This window comes from Megascapheus bottae, chromosome 8 (genome assembly GCF_031878675.1).
Source record: "Megascapheus bottae isolate mThoBot1 chromosome 8, mThoBot2.hap1, whole genome shotgun sequence".
In the NCBI taxonomy this organism is placed as follows: domain Eukaryota; kingdom Metazoa; phylum Chordata; class Mammalia; order Rodentia; family Geomyidae; genus Megascapheus; species Megascapheus bottae.
In genome coordinates, this window is record NC_143516.1 from 38,438,650 (window position 1) to 38,464,140 (window position 25,491).

Sequence of the window (25,491 nt, forward strand, 5' to 3'; positions counted from 1 at the left end):
TTAAATCACCCAAATACACACACACACATACACACACACACACACACACACACACACACATACACACACACACAGCATTTAGGTTATTAACTGCTGTAAGTAGTCTGCTTTTTCTTCTTATAGTAGGATTTAAGTTTTACCAGGCCCAGAAAAAAAATTCAGGCTGAAAAACTTAACTATAATGGAAAAAAAATTAGAAAGAGCTTCATGGAGTCCTATGAGAAATTCAAAGCTCTTTCTAGCATCTGAGGTAGTGCCTGAGTCCCGCTGGTAAGGCATCCTCCACCGGCTTACCTACAACAGAAACCAAAGTCCTCCTTGAAGACAGACTCCAAAGCATATGAGCATATGAAGGCTTAACAAGTTTTTGTCAGATTGTTATTAGTTTATTATTTCATTTACTTATTTTTTATTTTTACAAAATAATGTCTTTATTATGACATTTTGATGCATAAAACAAATACGTTCTTCATAATTGTCCCCTCCCCCGTCGTCCAGGCTAATCTCAAACTTAAGGATTCAAGTGTTTGTCCTGCCTCCACCTACAGGCATATATCTACTGCACTTAGCTTTAAGAAGTTTTGGAAATGCCTAAAAGAAAGGCAACTGAGCTACCTACACAGCATGCACCTATACAACTAAATCCCCACTCTTGTTTTCTTGAGACAAAAAAAGAAAAAATAAAATGGTTAATGGCCTACAACTTGCTATGTAGCTCTCTCTGGCCTCGAATTCCCAATCCTTCCTCATTTTATTGCATGTATTTCTCTCTCTTTTTGTCTCTCTCTCTCTCTGTGTCTCCCTCTTTTTTTTTTCTTTTTTTCCCAGTCCTGGGCTTGAGCTCAGGGCCTGACAACTGTCCTTGGATTTTCTCACGTGAGCCTCAGTACCACTTCCAGCTGTTTTCTATGTACATGGTACCAAGGAATCAAACCCGGGTCTTCGTGCATGCTAGGCAAGCACTCTACCACTAAGCCAAACACCCAGTCCCTTCTCTCTCTCTCTCTCTCTCTTTTTTTTTTTTTTAACCCATTCTGGAGTTTAAACTCAGAGCCTGGATACTATACCCTAGTTTTTTGTTTTGTTTTGTTTTGCTCAAGGCTGGCACCCTACCATTTTGAGCCACAGCTCCATTTCCCCTTGTTTGGTGGTTAATTGAAGGTAAGAGTCTCACAGACTTTCCTAGGCAGGCTGCCTTTCAACTATAATCCTCAGATCTCAGCCTCCTGAGTAGCTAGGATTATGGGCATGAGCCATCAGTGCACAGCTGTATTTCCATGTTTACAGAGATTATAAGCATGCTTCATTATTCTAGTTTCTTAATCAGTGTCTTCCTTACTACTCCAGAGGAGATGGATTAAGTTTTGCAGTTATTTAGAATACATTAAAGAAAATGTGCCATATTAGCATCATTTTATAAAACCACTATAATTTTAAAATAATATTTATACCTCAATGATAGCAGGCTTCTTAAAATAAAGAAAATCTATTTTAGCCACATTATTCATAATACCTTTCATAATGCATCTTTCAATTATGCATAATTTTGCCTTATCTTCTATAAGAGCATATTGCTTTCTCATAGCAATCACTATATTTTAATGCTTTTTCCTTGTTTAAAAAATTATGTATAGGGGCTGGGAGTTTGGCCTAGTGGTTAAGGTGCTTGCCTAGCATGCATGAGGACCCGGGTTCGATTCCTCGGTACCACATACATAGAAAAAAGCCGGAAGTGGTGCTGAGGCTCAAGTGGTAGAGCTCTAGCCTTGAGAAAGTCCAAGGACAGTGCTCAGGCCCTGAGCTCAAGCCCAGGACTGGCAAAAAAAAAAATTATGTATAGATTCATTCCCTCTGTCATCTATTCCTATTAAAAAGCTCTGGACCTTAGATGTGAATAATGATCCTCCTTATAGAAATAATGATGACAGGAGATGGGCAGAGAATGGGTGCCCTTCCAAAAGGGTACCTATAAACTGTTTTCAGGGTGACATATACCCCGAAAGATCTCTACTTGCTGGTGCATGACTTATACTTACATTCCTTCATTTCTCAAAAACTTCTATGTGTTTTGAAATTGTATCAGCAGAATTATACAGCAGAATTATACCTTGAAGTCCTAACCTCCAGTACCTGAGAATGTGCCCTTATATGAAAATGCCTTGATGGATGTAATCACATTAAAATATAATCACACTGGAGTACAGTGAGCTCTTAATTCAGTCTGACTGGTTTTTTTTCACAAGAAGAGAGAAATGAAGACAGGGACATGAGAAAACCTGTGTAATAATGTAGACAGAGATTGAAACATTGCTCTTACAAGTCAACAACATCAAGGATTATCAGCAACCATCAGAAGCTAACAAGAGGCAAGTAAGGATTCTCTCTGGATTTTAGAGGGAGACAACTCGGCTAACATTTGATTTTAGACTTAGAGCTTCCAGGACTGTGACATAATTAAATTCTGCTGTTTCAAGTCATCAGTTAGTGCTCTTTGTCATAGCAGACTCAGAAACAGGTTCAGATTCCCCTGTAAGAAATCTGTAACCTGTGATTTTCTTATGTTCAATGAGATAGAGATGAGATTACATTATCTCACAAAAGACTTTCTTGCTCTCAGTCTCATTCTATAGACTTTCTTTACCTTGCCAGCGGAGAAAAAGCATGCCACCCTGAGTCCTTCAGCCAAAAAGAACTTAAACTTGCAAACAAAGAATTGAGCTGGAAAGTAGATTCTTCCCTAGCCAAGTCTTCAAATAAGATGTCAGTTTGGCTGACCTCTAAATTACCTATGAGACCCTAAGCAGAGGAGCCAGGTAAATTGTACCTGGAATTGTGTGTGTGTGTGTGTGTGTGTGTGTGTGTGTGTGTGTGTGTGTGTGTGTGCGTGCATGTGTGTACTCACTATTAGGACTTAAACTTAGGGCTTCTCACTCTTCCCTTTGGCTTTTTAGCTCAAAGCTAACACTCTAGCATGGTAGCCATACCTCTACTTTTGCCTTTTTGTTTGTCAACTGGAGATAAAGATCTCTGGGTTTGTCTGCCCAGGATAGCTTTGAACCCAAATTCTTAGATCTCAGTCTCCTGAGTAGGAAAGATTATAGGTCACCACTGACGCCCAGTGGTACCTAGAATCCTGACCCATAGAAATGGTGGTGACTGTGTACTACTTTAAGCTACTGTTTATAGCAATTTGTTACATAGCAAAGAAAACTAACACACATGAACAGGAGCATAGAAGACTGGCTTTCATGCAGTCTAGACCTAGAAATTGTTAAAAGCTGACTTAAGAATGTTTTTAAGGATACTTCCAACTCTCTCATATTCCTTGCAGTTTACCAGCATGGGCACATACACTATTTTTTTTTTTAATCAGGAATTTCCTGCAGTGTCTTCCTTCCTTAGTTGTCATATGTATAACTCTTGGTTGTTGCTCGTAGGGTCTCTCAGTCCAAGGGGCCAGCCTTACTAGCTAGGACCCAGGCCAACCCAATGTTGACAGCCTCCTCCATGAAGCCCATATCTGAAAATCAGTAAACTACAGGTACCCTGTGCTCCATACAACTTCAGGAGTGAATGCAGTTCCCACCATGGCAGCACTGTCCTTGAATACACCTCTGCTGTAGGTCTTCTACAAGGCAGTCCAAAGTCAACCTTCGGGGTCCTTCCAATGACAGGAAATCACAATAGGTTTATTCAGAGTCTAAGTTCTTTTCTCACTTTAGGTGAAAGAGTGGTGTGGGTAACAGTCATACAGGCAGGTAAGAGTTTACTCCAAAGAACTTGTCTACCAACTTTCACCACAATCTCTAAATATTTTTATCCTTAATTTGCTCAACAGTTGAAGACACATGGAATCTACCATTAATGCTTCTTTTACAAATTATGTGGATGAAGATTTGCCTACTTGATCTATTTCATTGGTGAGTGAATACAGGAAAAGTACCATTACAATAACCTGCTACATTTAGTATTTACAAGTCATAAAGTCACATAAGAATGAGTTTAGTCTAACATTAACATTATTCATTGCTAGCTGACATTTCAAAATCTCAGTAATATTTATGTACTTAGATCACTATCAAGACTTTGAACCCTACTTGAAAAAGTAATGATTCAATACCCCCAAACAAGTTATACATAAAGTACCAGCAGAACTACAGAAAGAATCAAAGCATGCTGCATTATATAAAAACTCCAATTGCCAACCCACGCAGAAAAGTCTGTGAGATGCTTTATTGCCAATTAACCAGCAAAAAGCTGGGAACTAAAGGTGTGGCTTGATGGCAGAGCATCAGCTTTAGAAAAGCCAAGTGAGAGCAAGGTCCTAAATTCAAGCCCCCCCACACACACAAATACATAAACACACACACACACACACACACACACACACACACACACACACACACACACACACACACACACACACACACTCTTCCAATTATGAATGCCCAAAGGAGAAAAATGCTTCAGTTAAAACATAAACTGTTTGGGTGAGGACTCAAAAGTTCAAAAGTTGCATACCCAATGCTATGGACATGGTACTGGAAATATGAACACAACTACATAGACATAAAAACATGATTCTATAGACATTAATGTTTTATTACATAGATTATTATGTATCATTGACATACAAACGCTCAGCCTAATTTTGATTGTGTTCTAAATTCTAAGTGCCAGTGACTGTAGAGATTTCCTTCTTGAATACTTGTTTGTTAAACACGTCATTTGAAATATGATGTAAAAAATCAATGTTAATAAATTCTTTAATAAAAAAAAATCACAAAAAAACTCCAAAAAACATAAACTGTTGGAAGTGGCATTTTGGCTCAAGTGGTAGAGGGATAGCCTAGAGCTGAAGAGCACAGAGACAGCGTCCAGGCCCAGTTCAAGCCCCACGATCGACAAAATAAACAAACTTTATTCATTCATTTTCTGAACAAATACTTATTAAGCACTTTCTAAGTAACAAACTTTTTTTCTTTGGTTGGTCATGGGACTTGAACTCTGGGTCTGGGCATTGTCCCTGAGCTCTTCAGCTCAAGGGTACCACCTTACCCTTTGAGCCACAGCACCACTCCCGGTTTCCTGGTGGTTAATTGGAGATAAGAGACTCATGGACTATGGTGCCCAGGCTGGCGTTGAACTGAAATCCTCAGATTTCAGCCTCCTAAGTAGCTAGGATTATAGGCGAGAGCCACCATGCCTGTCTCTAAGTTACAAACTTTTATTAACCAATTTTTATTTAATCAAATAGTTTTAGGGGAAAAAAAAGCACGTGAAAGAAACAAAAGGCTCACGAGGTAAGTTTTACAATATCTATTATTTCAGAATTACCTGAGAAAGCATTGCTGTAATACCTTGACAATGTCTGCATGATGTCTTTTGAGTGCTGGGTCCAAGGTGCTATCTTTCTGTAGGTTTTTACCCGGTGAACGAGTTGAGAGCCGCCATACTGAAGAGACAACGTATCACCATGATCTTCATAGAGCTCCTCAAATAACCTAAGCACAAGATAAACTCACATTAACGAATTATACTAGAATTATTATACAAGTCATTCACTAGGCCATAGACTCAGAACAAGTCTTTTATTTTCTGAATTCTTCTGGGCCTTTCAAGTAGACTCTTCACCAACCTAGAAATACAAAAACTTTTGTTGTTGTTGTTGTTGTTGTTGTGGGACTTCTACTCTGGGCCTGGGTGTTGTCCCTGAGCTCTTCAGCTCAGGCTACTGCCCTATCCATTGAGCCACTTCTAGTTTTCTGGTGATTAATTGGAGATAAGAATCACACAGATGGACTTTTTAGTCCCTGGGCTGGCTTTGAACCGTGATCCTCAGACCTCAACCTCCTGAGTAGCTAGGATTACAGGGATGAGTCATCACACCTGGCACATCTATTTTATAATGACATCCTAATAAAGTCATAGAAAACACTGAAAAAGGAAGTGAGAGCACCCAAAACATACCATCCCCAAACTGTTTCTAATAATATTAAAAAGACTCCTAAAGTTCTGAAGCCTGCCAGAACCATTCACCTCCCATGATAAAATTTTATTGCCTTTGAACTGCCTAGAAACAAAAAGATGTTCTCTTCTGTGGGCAATGTCTCATTCTATTTATACTGATATAAATATATATATACATGTGGCATTATATATATAAGTATTTATGTATGTGTGTGTGTACACACACACACACACACACACTTATATTACAAACTGGGCACTAATTAACAAACAGGGCTGGGAAATCCGAGAGAAGAGCTAGCAAACTTTGGGTCTAGTGAGGGCTCTCCTCTTGGTGCATCCTTCTTATTGCATCTTCACATGGGATAAAGCTAGCTAACTCGGGGCCGGGAGTTTGGCCTAGTGGTTAAAGTGCTTGCCTAGCATGCATGAAGACCCGGGTTCGATTCCTCGGTACCCCACATACATAGCAAAAAGCCAGAAGTGGTGCTGAGGCTCAAGTGGTAGAGCTCTAGCCTTGAGAAAGTCCAAGGACAGTGCTCAAGCCCTGAGCTCAAGCCCAGGACTGGCAAAAAAAAAAAGCTAGCTAACTCTCAGGTACCTCTTAAAAGGATCCTAATATCAATGATGAGTGTTCTAACTTCAGACCTAACTGCTTCTCAAAGTCCCTGTCTCTTAATAACAACATCAGTTTAAAGTAAGGATTTCAGCATGAATGTGAGAGTTATATACAAACTTTGTATTGAGTCCAGACAGATGCACTCAAATGCTTTCTCAGAACTTTATTTGAAAATTGTTTCTTCAATATGTGAACGCTTAGAGTACTGTTTAATTAATCATGTCCAAGTATAATTTTTGTCTTTTACTATCCATTATATTTACTTATAGATTTATAGGCACATTCTAATTATTACAAATAAGGAAACCATGAAGCCTATGTTTCTTTGGGTTTGGCTTACTTCGCTTAATATAATTTTTTGCAAGTCTTTCTACTATCTTACAAATTGGGGCAATGTCATTCTTTCTGGTGGAAGCAGAGAGTTCCATTATGCATGTAATGATGCATTCATGTACTAGTAAGACATTCTTAGGAGAGGATCACAAGGGCTTAATAGCCATGTGCATATGACCATATAAAATGATGCTTATCATAATGAACTCCAAGAAATGGAAACAAGGTTTTTTATTGTACTGTTTACAGTTATTCCCTTTTGTCACTGTTTTTTATTTCTGTATCCTTTTTCATGTATATAAGTTTATCTGATTTGGAGAGGGAAGGGGAAGGGGAAGCACAGAACAATTCAGTATGATACTCCCTAGATACTATGTTGGAAGTGAACTATACAACTTTGAGGGATGGGGAACTGGGACAAAATGAGGGAGGGGGTGACACTGTTCAAAACAAACATACCCATTACCTGACTTATGTCACTATAACTCCTCTATACTTAAGAAAAAATTTAAAATAAAAATTGTTTTTTCAACTGCCTGTTAATATTTTCAGTGCAGTGATATCTATGGACCTGGCCAAGTGTAAGTTGACTACTTCCTCAGTTGAACCTATATGAAAAAAAAGCACATGACCAAGAACAGTTGTCATTCTATTTTTAAAAAATAGTATTTCATGCAATGTTGCAGAGCTAATTATCAGTAAAGAAACAGCAATCTTTAATGATCTTCTACATACCTTACATAAACTTTTCTGTTCAAAATGTATCAAGGCACAATATTTTTATTATTTCATTACTATCTGGATTTAAAAAAACCAATAGTTTGACTAGACACTTAGAATTTATCTTCTTTTTTTTTTTGCCAGTCCTGGGCCTTGAACTCAGGGCCTAAGCATTGTCTTTGGGCTTTCCCAAGGCTGGATCTCTACCACTTGAACCACAGCACCATTTCCAACTTTTTTCTATGTATGTGGCACTAAGGAATCGAGCCGGGGTCTTTGTGCATGCTAGGCAAACACTCTACCACTAGGCCAAACTCCCAGCCCTGGATTTATCTTTTTAAGAGAAGTAGAGTTTATTGGAAAAATAAGGAGAAAACCAAAACAAAAACCATGGTAATAATATGCAAATCCTTAATAAATATTTATTACATAATTAATGCCAATATTGTCTTCTAGTAACATAATCTTTGAACCTCTAATAATAGTAATAAGTTCATAAAGATCCCTATTGGTTTCATTCTGCTATTGCTGGCATTCAAATAGCAGAAAATAAAGCTTACCTCACTGCATCTGTATCAAACTGTAGATTAGGTTTGTCAATCAATCCCAAAGAATACAGCTGATAAGCCAGAGCACATTTTCCTACCATAAACTGTGCTGTGTTGGTGCGATCTAAACAGTCCACACAGTTGGTTCGAAGAATGCCAGTCTAAAGAGAAACATGTGAAGATTTTTAATTGGTATGACTCAGCCACCAAAATTACTACAAGAAAATACTTTTCTTAAAGAAGTAGGGGGAAAAATGCTGTAGGCAGGTGTTATTCCTGAATAAACAGTTTTTCAGAAAAAGTTAAAGGTTAAAATAATGAAGCACATCTAACTTGTCATTAGGTTATGTTTTCTGCTCACTTAATATTGCTGTAAAAGCATTAAACCTAGTCCATAGTCTTAATTTACTTCTTTACAAGTTTTCCAAGAAAAAATAAATAGGGAGCACATTTCACATGTACCAATTAGTGGGGACTTAAAAAAATACATCTCCTTAATTGTACAAACCCAAGTAGTAAGTGCTTAAAACTGTATGATCTTTCTGTGTATATGTATGCTGGTACTGGAGCTTAAACTCTGACATTCAAGCTCTTCCCTGGCTAGTGCTCCACAACTTCTAAGCCATTCCTCTACTCTGCTTCTTGCAAGTTACTGCAAACAGAGTCTGAAAGATTTTTCTGTCTGAACTGGGTTTAAACCTTGAACTTCTAGGGGCTGAGTTACCAGGACCCAACTAAAAACATACTTGTCTTAAAAAGTATGCATAACAACTTTTTATTTGGTAAATATAATGTAACCCTTCTATTAATCACAATAAAAAATCATTAAAAAAAGAAACCTCAAAACAAAAAAAGTACGCATAACAACTAATAGCATACTGACTTAATTTCCAAAGTCACTCTACTTCATTTTCACATTACTATTTGTGTTGCTATTTCTAATAATAAACCATTATACAGGAAAAAGAAGGGTAAGGCCATATTTCTATAGCTATACATCCTTTTGTAAAACTTAAAAATGAGTTGTACAGCTTTTAAAAATCAATCTCCCTTTGAAATATGATGTAAAAATCAATGTTAATAAATGCTTTAATAAAAAAATCAATCTCAAGTGATTAATAATTCTATGTTAAAATGTTTCTGTCTCTACAGTTGATTACAGAAAATATCAAACACAAGGATTTACTCTATTTACTATGAATATAGAAAACCATTTATACCTGTAGGCGACCAGTAGGAATCACACATCCTCCTAGTTCATTCCACCTATGTTTAAAAATAAATGCTTTAAGAAAACATTTTTTCCAATATGGAGGATTGAACATAGGTCTTTGAACACATGCTCTAACATTTAGCTATGTTTTCAGGCTATTGCTTTAAAAAAATAAGAAAAATAGCAATACAATAGATATTTATTTTTGGTATTCTTTGTTAAGAATCACAGAATACAAATAACAGAGCTGACAGCACCACAAAAAAAAATCAACTCATTTTGTGCACTTTCATTCTTATTTGTTTTTTTCTTTTTGTTTTGTTTTTGTTTGTACTGGTCCTGGGGCTTGAACTCAGGGCCTAGGTGCTATCCCTGAGCCTCTTTGTGCTCTACCACTTGAGCCAAAGTTCCACTTCTGACTTTTTCTAAGTCATTGAGTGGAAATAAGAGTCTCACAGATATTTCTGCCCAGGTTGGTTTCGATCTCCTAAGTAGCTAGGACTAAAGGTGTGAGCCAGGCATACTCTCGTTCTTTCAGGCAAGGAAATGTGTAGATAATAGAGGTGGACCATTCACCATATTCTCTTCCCCAAGTGTCCAGGAAAGGGAAGGTTAACTCAGCTTATTTCAGTACCTTACATTATGTCATTTTATCACCCACATCAAATCAAAGCCCCCCTCCTTTCATACAAACTTACTGTCCATTTGATTTCTATAGATTCAGTGATTCACTAGGAGCCGCGGGACCCAGCATATTTTACACTCTAGTTAGAATGCATTATGGTGGAAGGATACAAAGTAAAATTAGCAAAGGGAAAAGGTGCAAGGCATCATGTTCCCAGAGGAAACTAGGTACAAGCTAGCTTGTACCTAGCTGAATCTAGGAGTAGATGGAGATCACAGATCTCTAACCATCCCAGGTATACTAAAAGCCTAACAATGACAAATGTGAGCTACAACAAAGCAATTACTTCTAAAAGACATATTACTAGTAGCTCATTTTGTTATTTGAACACTTAACTATGCTAATTAAAAATAAAATGCAGAAAACAAATAATATTGCTTCCTTAAAAGATAAAGCATGCATCCTTCACCTGAAGCACTCACTAGTAATGGAGATTTGTGAATAGATAACTATAATACCATGATAGTTTGATAGAAGTGCTTATACTTAATCTATCAGAAAAAATTCTTTTTATTAAATATTGAACAATACAATTCACTATGGAAAACTTTACTTTTCAGAAATATATCTTGTGATTTTTGTTGTTGTTGTTGTTCCATAAAGCAAGAAAAGGACCCCGTGGCTTCCATCTCAACCACCACAGGAATTCCCAGGCCCACAATTCATTACACAGTCCTGAAAGCAGCTTACCTCCCTTAAGAAATACAAATTGCCTCTATTTAGGATATTTGTATCTACAAGAACAAAAATTATGATATAAGTTTTTAATACAATACCTACTTTTCATCTGGCCGTAAAATGCTACAGTAAGAATCAGGGCGGTTTACAAAGAATCCTGTTTTCTTCACCACGCTTTCTGCAATCACATTCAGCCGATCAAGAACATTACACAGCTTGCTGGAGAAAGAATGATAAAAGTGAGAAGAACCCAAATTTTTCTACATAGCTGCTCTCATAACTAAAGCGTAAATGTAGCCTGTATAGCTATAAATAATAAAATCTATAGTAAAGATATTCAGGGATTTGTTTTGTAAATCTCTTGGCTTATACTTAATAGAAACACACAATAATTCATGTAGGACTGGAATATGTACTCATTAACCAATACACTCAGAGGCAAAAGAGACCTGGCATTCTAAATCTTGGCAAGGGCCAACAGAAGCTTCTCTTAAAAGTCTTTCATTCCTTTAGAGCTGTCAGTCAAGTCACTCTGCATGGACAGTGCGGTGGTAGGGAAGGGGGAGAAAAGGAAATGAATATGAATGCCAACCACCATAATCAAATTTACACTCTGGATACAGTGTGAGTGTACTGATTTTTAACTGCATGAAATGATTTAGAAAAGAGCATGAGGTAAGTACAAAACAATTTACTAACAGAAAAGAAGACCTGAAAATCAATCTACTGCTTATATGAACAAAAAGACAATTTAAGGTTAAATGAAAAAAAAATTCCCTTAAAAGAGATGAGCTTTGAGTAGATCTTGAAAGACAAGAGAAAGAAGTAGGAAAGGATAGCACAGAGAACATTCAATAGGAACAAAGACTCAGGGATGCAAACTTGGGCTACATTTGAGGGAAGGCATAAAGATGAAGTGTGAGTGCTGGAAAGGAGAGGTTATTCGAATGTGGAATCATCTGGTTGACGAAGCTTTGATATTATACTAAAAAGCTTGGGTCGGCTATAAACAATCAATGAGCTACAGATTTATCCACAAGTAAGAGACTATGATAAGGGAGTCAGGGAAGACTTTAATAACAAGATAGAGGAAAACAGAAAAGTGACACTATAGAACAGAGGTATTCTGAAATAGCTGGACTCTTCAAGTGACCCTTATGTCAGGCAAAAAGAGTGGGGTCAATTCATTCAAGTATTCCAAACAATCTCTCTGCATGTTTTAAGAGGAGAAACGAGAATTGAGGGGAAATTACAGAACTTATCTCCTGCCATTTGTTAGTAGAAAGGAACTATGACAGACAGAAATATGAGTACATTTCACCTTTTTGTGTACTTGGCCATATCCCAAGGGATGTACACAATGGTGTGCTCAGGAGGCAGGAACTGATTGAGGTAGGTCACAGCAGCAACAAGCTCTTCACTCAGTATTCTCTCATGCTTTCTTTTTTCTCTTTCCTTTAGCAAAAACAAATTTTAAAAATTAAGTAAAAATGTCTACACATTATAATAAGCACTAGTACTTTCCAGCCAAGCCAAGAAAGCCTGCTGGGCGCTGGTGGCTGCCTGTAATCCTAGCTACTCACGAGGCTGAGACCTGAGGACTGTGGTTCGAAGCCAGCCCAGGCATGAAAGTCTGTAAGTCTCTTATCTCCACTTAACCCCACTGGTGCTGTGGCTCAAGTGGTAGAGTGCTAGCCTTGAGCTGAAGAGCTCAAGGGCAGCACCCAGGCCCAGAGTTCAAGTCCCGCGACCGATAAAAAAAAAATATTAAGGCCTAAGTTGCAAACTACTGGAATAAATCTGTTTCTAATATGTAAATAATACAAATGCAAATAATATATTCCTTTTTGAATGAGTCAACAGATGAGCATTTTTTTACTTGGCAGGCATGCTCCACCACTTGAGTCACATCCCCAGTCCTTTTGCTTTCAGTTTTGTTTTTCAGGGATCTTGCTCTAACTTTTGTCCTGGGCTTTGAACCTTAATCCTTCAGCATCCAACTATTCAGTAGCTGGGATTACAGTCATAAACCACAATGCCCAGATTAGATCATGAGTTTTGAAGAGCTCAGAGGATCAGATTATGTCAAGTCCATTTTGTCCCGTACAGGTCTGGCCCACATTTGGTAGAAGACCCTCCTGGCCAAGACCAGAAGAAAGATTCTGCCCACTCCAGCCAGCCAAGGATCAGAGAAAAATGAGATAGATTTAGTAGACAACCTCCGCCTAACTTGGCATCAGACATTTCCAAAGCCTTCATATTCTTTCATATTTGACTCACAAAACACTCTATGAAGTAGCAAAGCTAGGAACTTTCTCCCCCGTGCCCTGTGGCAGAATATATTGAGGCTGAGAGGCACAGCACATCCTTCCATCAACACTGCCCTAGTCAAGGAGGCCAGTGTTTGCTGTATCTCTTTGAGGATGCAAGTACTGCTACTTACTGCCTTGGGCAAGATTTCCATTGCCATTGGTCTCTATTTTTTTTTCTATAAAATAGGTTAACAATTAGTATTTTCCTTATAGCATTAATGTGAGGTTTAAATTAAGAGGGTTTTTTTCTCATAGGAACTATATTCAAAGTTTATTTGTGTGAATTGTGGGGTGCTAATTAACTTAAAACTTAATATACTTAATACAGTTTAGACATTTAACACAGCTTAGAGACATTCAATATGAATTGAGTTCAGCTACAGTCCTGAAACTAATCTCCAACTGGCCCACTTGTAAATTATACAAAGTTCTTATCAAAGTATCTGGTACATGGTAAGTAATAAATAGAAATGGGCTACTTTCATTATTATTGAAAGCCCTCACTTAGAAATGAAGAAAAACAGACTCTGAAAAGGCTAGAGCATCATGGCTGGCATCCAAATAGTTCTGCACTCTTTTCAGTTGTGGAGATCACTTTTCAATTGCCATAATCACAATTAGATACCACTGTGGAAACAAAGAAATCTTTTGTGCTGAATTAAACCAAATGGACAAATAAGACAATAATTAAGAACAGTGTTAAATCAGTTTAGGACAAGACTATATCTTGCTTATTTTTCAAACTGAGAAACTTTACATATCAAGAATCAAAATTCTGGGCCAGGAGTTTGGCCTAGCGGTAAAGTGCTTGCCTAGCATGCACGAAGACCCGGGTTCAATTCCTTGGTACCACATACATAGAAAAAAGCCAGAAGTGGTGCTGAGGCTCAAGTGGTAGAGCTCCAGCCTTGAGAAAGTCCAAGGACAGTGCTCAGGCCCTGAGCCCAAGCCCAGGACTGGCAAAAAAATAAAAAATAAAAAAAAAAAGAATCAAAATTCTGGGCCGGGAGTATGGCCTAGTGGTTAAAGTGCTTGCCTAGCATGCACGGAGACCCGGGTTCAATTCCTTGGTACCACATATATAGAAAAAAAAGGCAGAAGTGGTGCTGAGGCTCAAGTGGTAGAGTTCTAGCCTTGAGAAAGTCCAAGGACAGTGCTCAGGCCCTGAGCTCAAGCCCAGGACTGGCAAAAAAAGAATCAAAATTCTTCACAAAAGTACTTTAAATCAATTATGGAAACAAAAATGTTTTGAATTCTTATTCAAATCTGCCATTTTATGGGACAGAAAGAAAAAGGTTACCGTATCAACCTCTGATCATCTGTATGCAAAGGATTTGCTTTGTATTGTCAATAGTGGGTTGGTGTTAATGAACTGTTTAGTCCACTTTCCCAGGATATAGACCCTTTTAAAAACCAAATAAAAGCTTCACATATACAAGCCATTCTATCATCTGATGAGGTCCCCCTACCAGTGGCCCAGAGGCCTCTGATGTATAGCTCATAAGCATGATTGTAGGGGACTACTCATAGCAGCATTAAAAGTGCGTGGATTCCTGCAAAATGTCTTTTAACCAGTGCCTCGAGTTTCCACAACTAGGGAGATGTTTACAACACAGGATGAAAGAAAAAAATAAGAGAAATATTTCATCTTAGTAGCTTCCACAGAATTATTCTACATGTACCAACATAACTTGACTCTTAATCCCAAATTGCTATGGTCTTCTTCCAAGTGAATAATTAAACATTTTTTATCGTATGGATAAAATAAATGACAAGCAGCAACAGAAATTTGTTTTTTATTTTCCCTATTCTAAGAAATGGCAAGTTAATTTCCAACCATAATCTAATCTCTAGTTATTGTCAGGATTTTTATATTAGAACAATGACTTAGTCTAATTTTAAAATCTATTGACTGATTTTAAATATCAAAAATAAATGTACATATAAAAAATCTGAGAAAAAATGAGACACTGAGAGAAACCCTCATAAACCCTCTTGCTTTTTAGTTACTAGCTTTTGTCACTAATTTAAGGATCGTGTAGCTAATCAATCTACTCCTATTAGCTTTGCTCTCACATCTGAGTTACAAGGGTAATGGTTGCCTAAATGGCTTCTTAGAACTTGGAGGCTGCTTTTGTCTCTCAAACCAGTTAAAATCACTGACTCTTCACTTGGGCCTGCACAAGTGTCCAACGAGTGACATTTTAATTTCAGGAGGCCCAAAACTGCACCCTCAAAATACATTCGTGTGTTATTTTCTAAACACATGTTCATAAAAAGCCATAAAGTTTGATTATATAGGTACAGAACATTGATGGATCCATTTGTGTTGACTTCTCATTCCCCTTTTTCATGCCATAGACCATTCTGCTTCTTTATCCCATAAATCCCCCACCTCCTGAGGGAGATGAACCTGAGGCCAGCTCTCTTGTACACATCCATGTAGTTGGTTGTCTTGTAAATAAACCATCTTTAGCACACCTTATGTCAGTGATTAGTCTAAGTGTACAGTAGAGGAAACAGGTCCAGTTCAATGGCAGGCATAATTCATAATCACATATACAAAATACTTTCTGAATGTGCATAGTTAATGGAAGAGTTGCTTCAAGCACTATAGACCTAATTGTCCTTTTAACTAAAGTATTTCAACCACACTATGAGGACTTTGAAAACCATGAACAAAATCCATTAATTTATTTTTAGCAAAACTTTGTAATCCCCTCCTTAACAATATTTCTACATTAATATATAAATATATTTACTAGAAAATTGTTATGAATATTTTATTATTAAAGCTTTCCCACTTTAATTTTTCAATTTGTATATTATAGTTTCTATTCAATAGTAAGTGAAGATTTCAGATTATTTAGCTTCCATCTTTTAATATTCTGAGCTGACAGGGAAAGATATGAATATGAAATTTCTAAATAAATATGAATAAGCAGAAAGTGATGTCTTTAATATCTGCATGATTTGCTTGTCAAAGCCAGTAAGATATAACTATATAAATCAAACAACAACGAAGGAATAAATGAAATTAACTGCCTCATCATCTTCCTCCTCTTCCAGTCCTGCTCTTTTCAATTTGGGGCCCTATACTTCCATGATCTCAATTAAACATGAGTTATTTTAGCTCCTGTATTTAATTGTACTTTACAATCTATGCCTGAAAATGGTCTTGCTCTCTAAGCTTTCCTTCCATTCTAGGTAATTTTCAGTACCTCTAATTTCTGCTGTACTTTAAATTCCCATTATCTTAGATCATGTCATCATCACAGCTAACTGTTCTGCCTTCAACATTTCTTATTTTTTCAGATTGTTTTTGCCTTAAATATCCTACCCACATGAGGTCCTCAACTCATTAACAGGAGCCCTCTCCTTTACATCCCTCCTCATACAACTTGGCTCTCAGGGTCCACTGTAGTCATTCTACTGCCACTATCCAAAATGCTTTTAATTTTGTCTTTTTAATGTCGGGCAAAATTAAACAAACCCAATTATCTATCTCTGTGCTTATATACAAAGGATCCTTTAAGAAATCTTATTGCCAAGTTAAAACTAGGTCTTAGTAAAGCCTAGGATGTTTCTAGTCAGTGTAAGGTATGCCAAAAGGAAACTCCACGCAGTTCAGGAGAAGAGGGTTTATTGTGTGAGGAAAGAGCAGCCTCCTGCCACCCAAGATGGAGTCAAGTGAGCAAATAGTGGGTAGTGAAAAATTATATAGGGGGAGGGGTGTGGCCACAGCGGAAGTGGATGTCATCTCAGAGGATGAGGAAATACCTCAGACTGGGGGATCTCCCACTGCCCCCAGGCATGCCAGTTGCCAGGGTTACAGGTGCTGGGCCGGGATTTCCAGGGTGCAGGGGGAGAGAGCCAAAGGAAGAAGTCATTTCTTCCAGGCGGACCTACTAGTCAGCTTACATGCTTACACTCTCATGTGCAAAGACAGTTAAACCTTTCCCACTGCCCTCAAAACCTCTACTCTTATTAACATTTCCTGCTACCTTAAAGTTAATGCTGTCAGAGGAGGAAGCACACAGACACATGCACATGCATGCGCACGCACACACACACACACTTGCACATACCAACAAATGCCCTATTTTCCAAATTGAACACTTTTCTCCTGACTTAGTACTTTTATCCTCTTAAGGCTGAGCTGATTCCTCATGTCTTCAGAGAAGAGTTCTCTTCCATTATGACCTGTATTGAGGCCTCTACATTACATCACTGTCATCTCTCTGAGTGGCAGCTCCATGAAAGCAAGGTATTGCTTGGCACATAAGACACCCTCAAAAATATGTGCTAAGTGACTAAATGGATATGAAATTCCTTGATTTTTTAAAAGAAAATGTATAAGTTTTATTAATCATTTCTTAGAATTAACTTCACATACACTATGCCATTGGCTACTGCCATGACCATTACATAAATATATATATATATGTATGTATGTGTCCATATGCATATACACATATATACACATACAAATATACACATGTACTGTCAGGATATTTTTGGCTACTGACTGATTCTTTCCATTCACTTGGCTATGTCAGATGCAGATGAAATTTACTGTGTGTCTTCTTGCCCTCTATCCTAAGCCTATAGCCTGTTTGCATATATTCATATACACATGTTGACTAGTCAGGATATTCTAACAGGAATCAGGGAACTGTGAATCTTGAACAAAAGAATCCAATTTCTGAACACAGGATTTTGGTGCTATTATTGTATATTCACTTATGTAGAAGTTGCTACAGACTATGAGGAAACTGGCTAAATCAAGGCAAGATTATAGCAATGGGATCTTTATGCTTCCTTCTCCAAGTTATCTTGAAAGTAATGCAGAAATTTCATGTACATCAAATTCACACACAAAAAAATCAGAAGCCTAATATACTGAACCCTTTGTTCCATTGGAAACATTGCTGATTTTTCTAGATACATAATGAAGAGGTCACAAAGTATCTGAGGTCAAAGAAGAGTAGCTAAGATACCACAAGCATAAGAATATTTAAGTCTCTCCTCTAGTAAAAGGTAAAGCCCAGCCTGCAAGCCTGCTCTGTGTTGAGGAAAGGTTGCCTAGTATGTTTGATGAGCACATCATACCTTCACTAAATTCAGAATGATGATGGGAGAGCCAAACCTCTGAAGCATCTGATCGAAGTGAAGAGCCGCTACATGTGCAAATGGATCTGCCTGGTCCACTAAGAAAGGAAATAAGATGAAGAAATATCTAAATGAAAATTATGAGGCAAAGATAGTGGATTGCCCTCAAGAACATCCAAAGAAATGCAATGCAACTAATCTAATAGTCCCACTTCGAAAATCCCCCTCAAGGAACTGAATACATGATGCTCATTCATCATGCAATTGTTAAGTCTAAGTAACTTCAATTTCTACAGTAAAATGTAAATAATTTACTATCACTTAAAGATAAATCTATTACATAAAAACAATAGAAGTTATTCTTCTAGGTTATACTAGAGGCTTAAAACCTCATTGTCTATTAGGTTTCTGTGAGAACAGTTCATGTGGGTAGAGGAGAATTACTAAAAAGACTATTCCACGCACATGTAATAGGTGGCTTAGGCATCATAGTGGAGATGTCCTGGGACCAGTACAAGGGAACAGATCCTCTCACTTGCACGTAAGAAGAATAACTGCCAGCGGTGAAAGACATCACAGAAGCATCACAGAGTATCTGTTCAGTCTCCACTTCATTTGCAACATCACCCTGGAAATAAAGATGCAATTAAGGATATTTTGTGTTCTTTTAAGTTTTTAATGAAAAAATCTCAAGTACACATGAAATTGTAACTCCTATTCTTTCAATGTTTTGAAAGAGGTAAATATTATCAATAGTCAATGTACACATTAGAAAAGCAAAACCACTGCGGCACAATAAAGAAAAGCAATTAAACGTGGCAGAAACGGTAGGAGGAAAATCAAATGTAATAACTAATAGCACAAGTAACAGATAAGAAAGAACAGTATGACTGGTATAAATGATAAGAAGGAAGAGAAAAGATAAACAATTACATGAAATTATACAGGAGATAAAAAAATCAGAAGAATATCAAAATTCAGTTCTGAACAACTGAAGAGGACTGAAACAACTGAAGAGTGAGACTAAAATCATACCTCATGGAAAAAAGGAAATAATCTTGTGGTGAGGATGGGGGAAGGAAGATTTTAAGATAGCTTTACTTATAAGGTTATAAAAAAGAATGATTTTAGAGACATTAGTGACATATCTGTAAATAAAAAAGTGGCAAAACAATTTTTGATGTATCAGTTACAATGACTTTCAGTGCTGATGAAACTGGAAAAACAATGTTGCTATTTTTAAGCCAGGATCAAAGCCCAATGCCTCATGCAAGCTATCTATTCAATCACACATCCCATAAGATTAAGTTGTGCAGTGCAGACAGAGATGGAGAATTTAAGGAGATGACATGGCTGATAGCAGGATGGGAAAGTTGCCATTTTCTAGGTGAACAGCCAAAGGAGTCCAGGAAAGAAAGCAATAGTCTAGTCTGCCTTTTCATCATGACTGTTCTTCCAACAAGGAGGGCAGCTTTCTCCTTATTGCTTAAGTATGTGTAGGAGTGCTTTGCTGGTTCTGTCTCTACATTAAGCATTTTTTTCATCTATTTCAGAAATGGTTCAGCCTCCAAAACACAAACCATTTCATAACTCCACTGCACAACTCTAAGACTCTATGATAGCTGGCCTCTCAGAACATTTCATAGTAAATCACTAATATTGAAGTATTAGTCATATTTCTCAGTAGTTTCATGGAGAATTATTTTCCAGATATCCCAAACTCAGGAATTACACTTCTCAATATTCTACTTTGCTTCATTCCCCTCAGCAGAGCTGATGTAAAAGGTTAAAACACCAACAGCAATGTTGTTTGCCATCTTACCTCACAGTTTGCCCCTCTCTTAAGAAAACGGGTCCCAGCAAACTTACTGGATCTTCTGGCTATTAGAGTAACATACACTGGTCGTCCATAGATCAATAGTTCTTAGAAATCAAGTTAAAGTAATTTAGCATTTTAGAATGTCATTCACTGTATCTTAGCATGCATGTCTTTAAATTATCTTTTCTAATGGCCTAGTGATGCCAAAAGTTTCACCCAAGGATCAGAGTACTAGGTCTAATGGTTCTTCCAAATAGGTATGATGACAAAAATCAATCTCTCCAAGGAATGGTTTCTCTGAATTTCAGTGGGAATGAAACCAGTTATAGTACTAGTGGCCAAGGGAAGACCTTTCTGTGCTTATAGCCAAGGAAAGATGGAAACTAGAACAACTAAACCTTCTTTGATCTTCAGAGTTGTATACCTCTCAAAGAGAGCATGTATCATTTAACCAGCTACTTATATTATGAAATAGCATAAAATACTGAGGGAACTGAATGAACAGAATACTTGAAATGTAGTCCAAAATCTGAATTACTGTGAACTGCTTAAGCACATTACAGTCTATTATGTTACTTTCTGAGCCACAATCTCGTCTACAACAATTAAAAAGTAACTAAGATTGAATATCTCTAAGCTAAATATCTAAAACTCAAAATGTACCAAAATCCTAAAGTATTTGAGCAACAGCATGAGCCAGAGGGGAAAATTCCACATCTGACCTCATGAACCACAGTCAAAATGCAGGTAGACTAAAAAAAATTGTAGATAATTTCCAAAGGCTTAAGGTATATGTGAAGCATAAATGGAATTTCATCTTTGGACTTGACTCTCCAAGTTATTTCATGCTTCTGCAAATATTCCAAAATCTGAAGAAATTTGAATTATGAAACATTCTGGTCCCCAAACATTGTAGAAAAAGGATACACAAGCTGTACTGTTCCTAGGTGGATAGGAAGACTAGCCGAGGTAATTTGTATTAAACTCTTAATCCCTGGCCTGGAGGAAATGTTCAATAGATAGTAATGGATTTCATCATATGTACTGCCAAAATACATGGAACACTTGATAACTAGGAGACAAGATTCATCATTTAAATTAATGAGCTTTAAAATGATAATCTATGGTGCTGTTCACTACTTAAAAACAAGCATTGCCAACATCCAGTTTGCCAAACCCTGAGCTAGTCCTTAGAAATGCAAAACAGTTTAGAACTAGACTTTAAAAATGGATTTTAGAACTGGGAAACAGCGAGTGGAGGGTGACATTGTCCAAGAAGAAATGTGTTCTTTACCTGACTTAGATAACTGTAACTCCCCTGCACATCCCCTTTATAATAATGGTTGAAAATTTTTAAATGGATTTTAAATGCACTGCAGTAATTCTCTTTGCTATCTTGGGTGATGAAAAATTTGTGTTTTTCCCAGGTAGATTTTATTTTCGAAAAGAGACAAAAGGGATTCAAGACCAAATTGCACTGCAGATAATAACACTCATGGCTCAAAATGATTATAAAGTGATGAGCCTGATGTTCAAGTATAGCACACCAGTCCCACTCGTCTCCATTTCAAAACCCGTTTTTGCATTTGGCCTCTCATGCCCCTACTTGCCACAGAGAAAGCAGCCCTATTGTTCTCCAAGGCCAGCATCTCTGGCTATGCCAATAATTCCCCCTCTCCCAATGCCCCAGTGAAAAAAAAGCATGAGCCAAGTGGGTGCTAGTGGTTCATGACGACAATCCTAGTTCCCCATGAGGCTCAGAACTGAGGAATGCAGTTCAAAAAGTAATTGTCACATTCCTACACTTTATGACTTTGAAGCCTACATCTTTAAAACCCTAGGATATTAAAAAAAAAACTAAAACACACTAAATGCACAAATGCCCCCCATTATCTCAAAGAATGAGAGGAAAAACTTAAATCCACTTCTAAATAGCATCCACTGTCCTTCTAAACCCCACAGCACAATAGCGCTTTCTCAGAAGGTGTCTATCTCAATTAGAAATCAGGGGATGTAACTGCAACCCCTCTATACATTACAATAAAAAAATTAAAAAAAAAAAAGAGAGAGAGAGAAAGAGAGGGCCTGGAGTTTGGTCTAGTGGTAGATTGCTAGCCTAGCATGCACCAAGACCTGGGTTCGATTCCTCGGTACCACATACATAGAAAAAAGCCAGAAGTGATGCTGTGGCTCAAGTGGTAGAACTCTAACCTTGACAAAGTCCAAGGACAGCCCAAAACTCTGGGTTCAAGTCCTAGGACCAGTACCAAAATAAAATAACAACAACAACAATAATAATAATAATAAAAAGAAATTAGGGAGAATGATGAAGTGTAACATCACCAAGATGCATTGTATTTGTAAGCCGGGTGAATGGTAACTCCTTCGTAAAAGATAATAAAAACTGATTTAAAAAAAAAAAAAAGGAATTAAGCCCAGTGATGGTGGTAGCTCATGTTTGCAAATCTTAGTATACAGAAGACTGCAATCTGAGGATTACAGCTCAAAACCAGCCCAAGCAGGAAAGTCCAAGGACTGTGGAGATCAGAACTCTTATCTCTAATTAAACACCAAAAATCCAGAAGTGGAACTGTGGCTCAAGTGGTAGAATTTGCCTTGAGCAGAAAAAAAGCGCACAAGGGCAGTATTCAGGCCCTGCCTTCAAGCCCAGGACAAGCATAAGGGGAAAAAGAGAAAGAGAGAGAGAGAGAGAGAGAGAGAGAGAGAGAGAGAGAGAGAGAGAGAGAGAGAGAGAGAGAGAGAGATATTAAATGAAAAAAAAAAGTTTGTAGCAGGAAAAAAGTTTTTAATAAATGGGACTTATCAGCTTAACAAAGGTCAACATATTTCCAATATGTTACAACCCTCTTCCAATCCAAGCCTGCATTGTACGGAGCCTAAACTATTACTGCAGGCCTTTTCTAATTTATATCCCTGGTCTCATTTTTCCTAATTCATCTTCAAAGTGATCTGTTAACTCAAACTTCCTATAAATACTACTTTGTACATGCTACCCTCCCAAACAAAACTTTTGAAAGTTCCAGCCTCAAACCCAAAGTCTCCATCCAGCCTGATCATCAAGTCTTAGCCTGAACAGATAAATCAGGTGATACAATCTGACTCACATCTCTGGTCTACTTCCCATTACATCCTGTCTCCTGAGAACTGTACACACAAGCCAGAGACTACTTCATGCATTTTTTTCTACCTTCTACCCTATAGCGATGCCTAGTAACTAATGGTGATACCTCTCTTTGCTCACTGCTAAGGCATGAATTTCATTTAGGGCTTAGATTAAGATCTCTTCTCATAAGCCTATCCTAACCTCTGTTAGTCAGGTATTTTGTTCCTTCTCTCAGCTAAATATGATCTTCATTGCCTGTATCACTAGGATACAAGAATATATAGCACCTTCTTCCTTGTTATTTATTATTTTGTATGTGTATAATAGTTTTGTTTTAATTGTCTGTATCCTGCTTTGCAATTCTATTGCAAGGCATCATGGGTAAGTTTTCCTGTTGGGGTGCATAAAGTGATCATTATAATCCTATAGTCTATGTGTTGTTTTCTGCAAACTATACAGTGTAAATGTTAAGGTTTTACAAAAAGGATACTTGACTGTCCACAGAATCCATGAATGATATATAACAGCCAGTCACGATGCACAGTATTTTTAATTATATCCAGAAGTTCACCATTCCACACATACTTCATGTAAGGTTCACTACAGATCCCAAATACACCTGAAAAATAAGTGTGTAGCAGAAAGATAAAGAAACTGATATCCAACTCATTTTCAAGATTTTCTACTTCTGTTTTTAACACCAAAATACAGTGTCTGATTAACAGCATTGTCATTTTTCAATGACTACCACTCATATCAGCATTCAGAACATTGTGTTTCTGTACAAAGTCAAAAAAGAGAAGCATTTTCTGATTTTTTTGAGAGTTTTTAATGTAAGTGGAAAGGAGAGGAAAATTAAGGGCACATACACAAAATCTGAGAATAAAGCCAAGAAATGGCAGAAAGCACTCCATGAGAACACAGCATGGAGACAAAGTGCTTGGATCTAGTCCACCCTGACTCGGCTCTTACGAAGTATGACAGGCATGAAATAGAGAACTACTTACTATGAAAGTACCTCTGAGGATCGGGAGTTTGGCCTAGTGGTAGAGTGCTTGCCTAGCATGCACAAAGACCCGAGTTTAATTCCTCAATACCACATACATAGAAAAAGCCAGAAGTAGGGCTGTGGCTCAAAGTGGTAGAGCTCTAGCCTTGAGAAAACCCAAGGACAGTGCTCAGGCCCCAGGTTCAAGCCCCAGGATTAACGAATAATAATAATAATAATAATAATAATAATAATAATTTTAAAATAAATAAAAATAAAGAAAGTATCTGTTTACTCATTTGCATCTGACATACAGTTGTTTCAAGGATGACATAAATTAGCTAGCCTTGATAAGAGGGAGAGCCTAGGAAAATACAATTGGTCAAGCTGAACAAATGAAAATACATCCTCTGACATGCCCCAATTATGCTTCTAGATACTGGCATATAGTCTTCATCTCTGGCCCTCTGTTTCATAGTAAATCTTTAATTCTATAAAACTGGTATTATACCTGGGCACTGGTGGCTCATGTCTGTAATCCTAACAACTCAGAAGGATGAGATCTAAGGACTGCAGTTCAAAGCCAGCCCAGGTAGAAAAGTCTATGAGACTCTGATTAAACACCAGAAAACCAAAAGTAGAGCTGTGGCTCAAAGTAGTAGAATACCAGCCTTCAGTGAAATAGCATAGAGATAGCACCCAGGCCCTGAGTTCAAGTCCTATGACCGACAAAAAAAAAAGAAAAAAGATAAGGAGCACTGAGTTGTGGAGAAATATGAAAGAAATGTAAGTGCATTTAATAAGATGCCATTTCATGGATGCCATAAACATTAAGTATCCAGCAAACCACCTACCACTTCCACCCTGTGTAGTTAATCCTTCATCTTCAAAGATGTCAAAACTTTCCTGGCGAGTCTGGGTTGTTTCTGATTTTAACATCTCAAGGGGCATTCGCAAGACAGTAAGATTATATTGAAGTGAGTGGGACAAATCATAGCTGTAACTGAGAAGACAATTTGAAGCTTAAAAATTATAAAAGCAAAGGCTATTTCACAGTATTGGCTCCTGTATAGAATTAAAATCTACAAAAATTACTTAACACCTGTTACTGCACTTGGAAGCAATGCTGTTCAAATAAGCCCTGGAAACAGAGCCAAATATGAATACAGTTGGAAATAAAATAGTCACCTCATGAATTATGCATTTTCATGACTGAAATTATTCAATACAATGAAAATGCGTACATTCATTTATTAGTAGAATGTGCATTTTCTTGCTTTATACTGAAACAAGTCTAACTTCAGGTCTTATTCAAAAGGTCACATCTCATACATATCTAACTGGCACTCTATAGACAGTAAGCAAAAATA

The 25,491-nt window shown here is 37.4% G+C and overlaps 1 protein-coding gene across 2 annotated transcripts in view; it reads right to left on the reverse strand.

Moving 5' to 3' along the window:
- Window positions 1-25,491, reverse strand: part of Fig4 (FIG4 phosphoinositide 5-phosphatase) — a 110,383-nt gene that overhangs the window by 57,527 nt on the left and 27,365 nt on the right. For both annotated transcript variants that reach the window (XM_090338296.1, XM_090338297.1), the window contains 10 exons: window positions 24,976-25,124; window positions 23,624-23,752; window positions 20,013-20,113; window positions 18,656-18,818; window positions 18,191-18,288; window positions 12,088-12,221; window positions 10,869-10,985; window positions 9,411-9,456; window positions 8,203-8,351; window positions 5,338-5,504 (listed from right to left, as the gene is read on the reverse strand). In XM_090338296.1, the coding sequence (XP_090194422.1) occupies window positions 5,338-5,504; window positions 8,203-8,351; window positions 9,411-9,456; window positions 10,869-10,985; window positions 12,088-12,221; window positions 18,191-18,288; window positions 18,656-18,818; window positions 20,013-20,113; window positions 23,624-23,752; window positions 24,976-25,124 (1,253 nt within the window). The remainder of the gene's footprint in view (window positions 1-5,337; window positions 5,505-8,202; window positions 8,352-9,410; window positions 9,457-10,868; window positions 10,986-12,087; window positions 12,222-18,190; window positions 18,289-18,655; window positions 18,819-20,012; window positions 20,114-23,623; window positions 23,753-24,975; window positions 25,125-25,491) is intronic.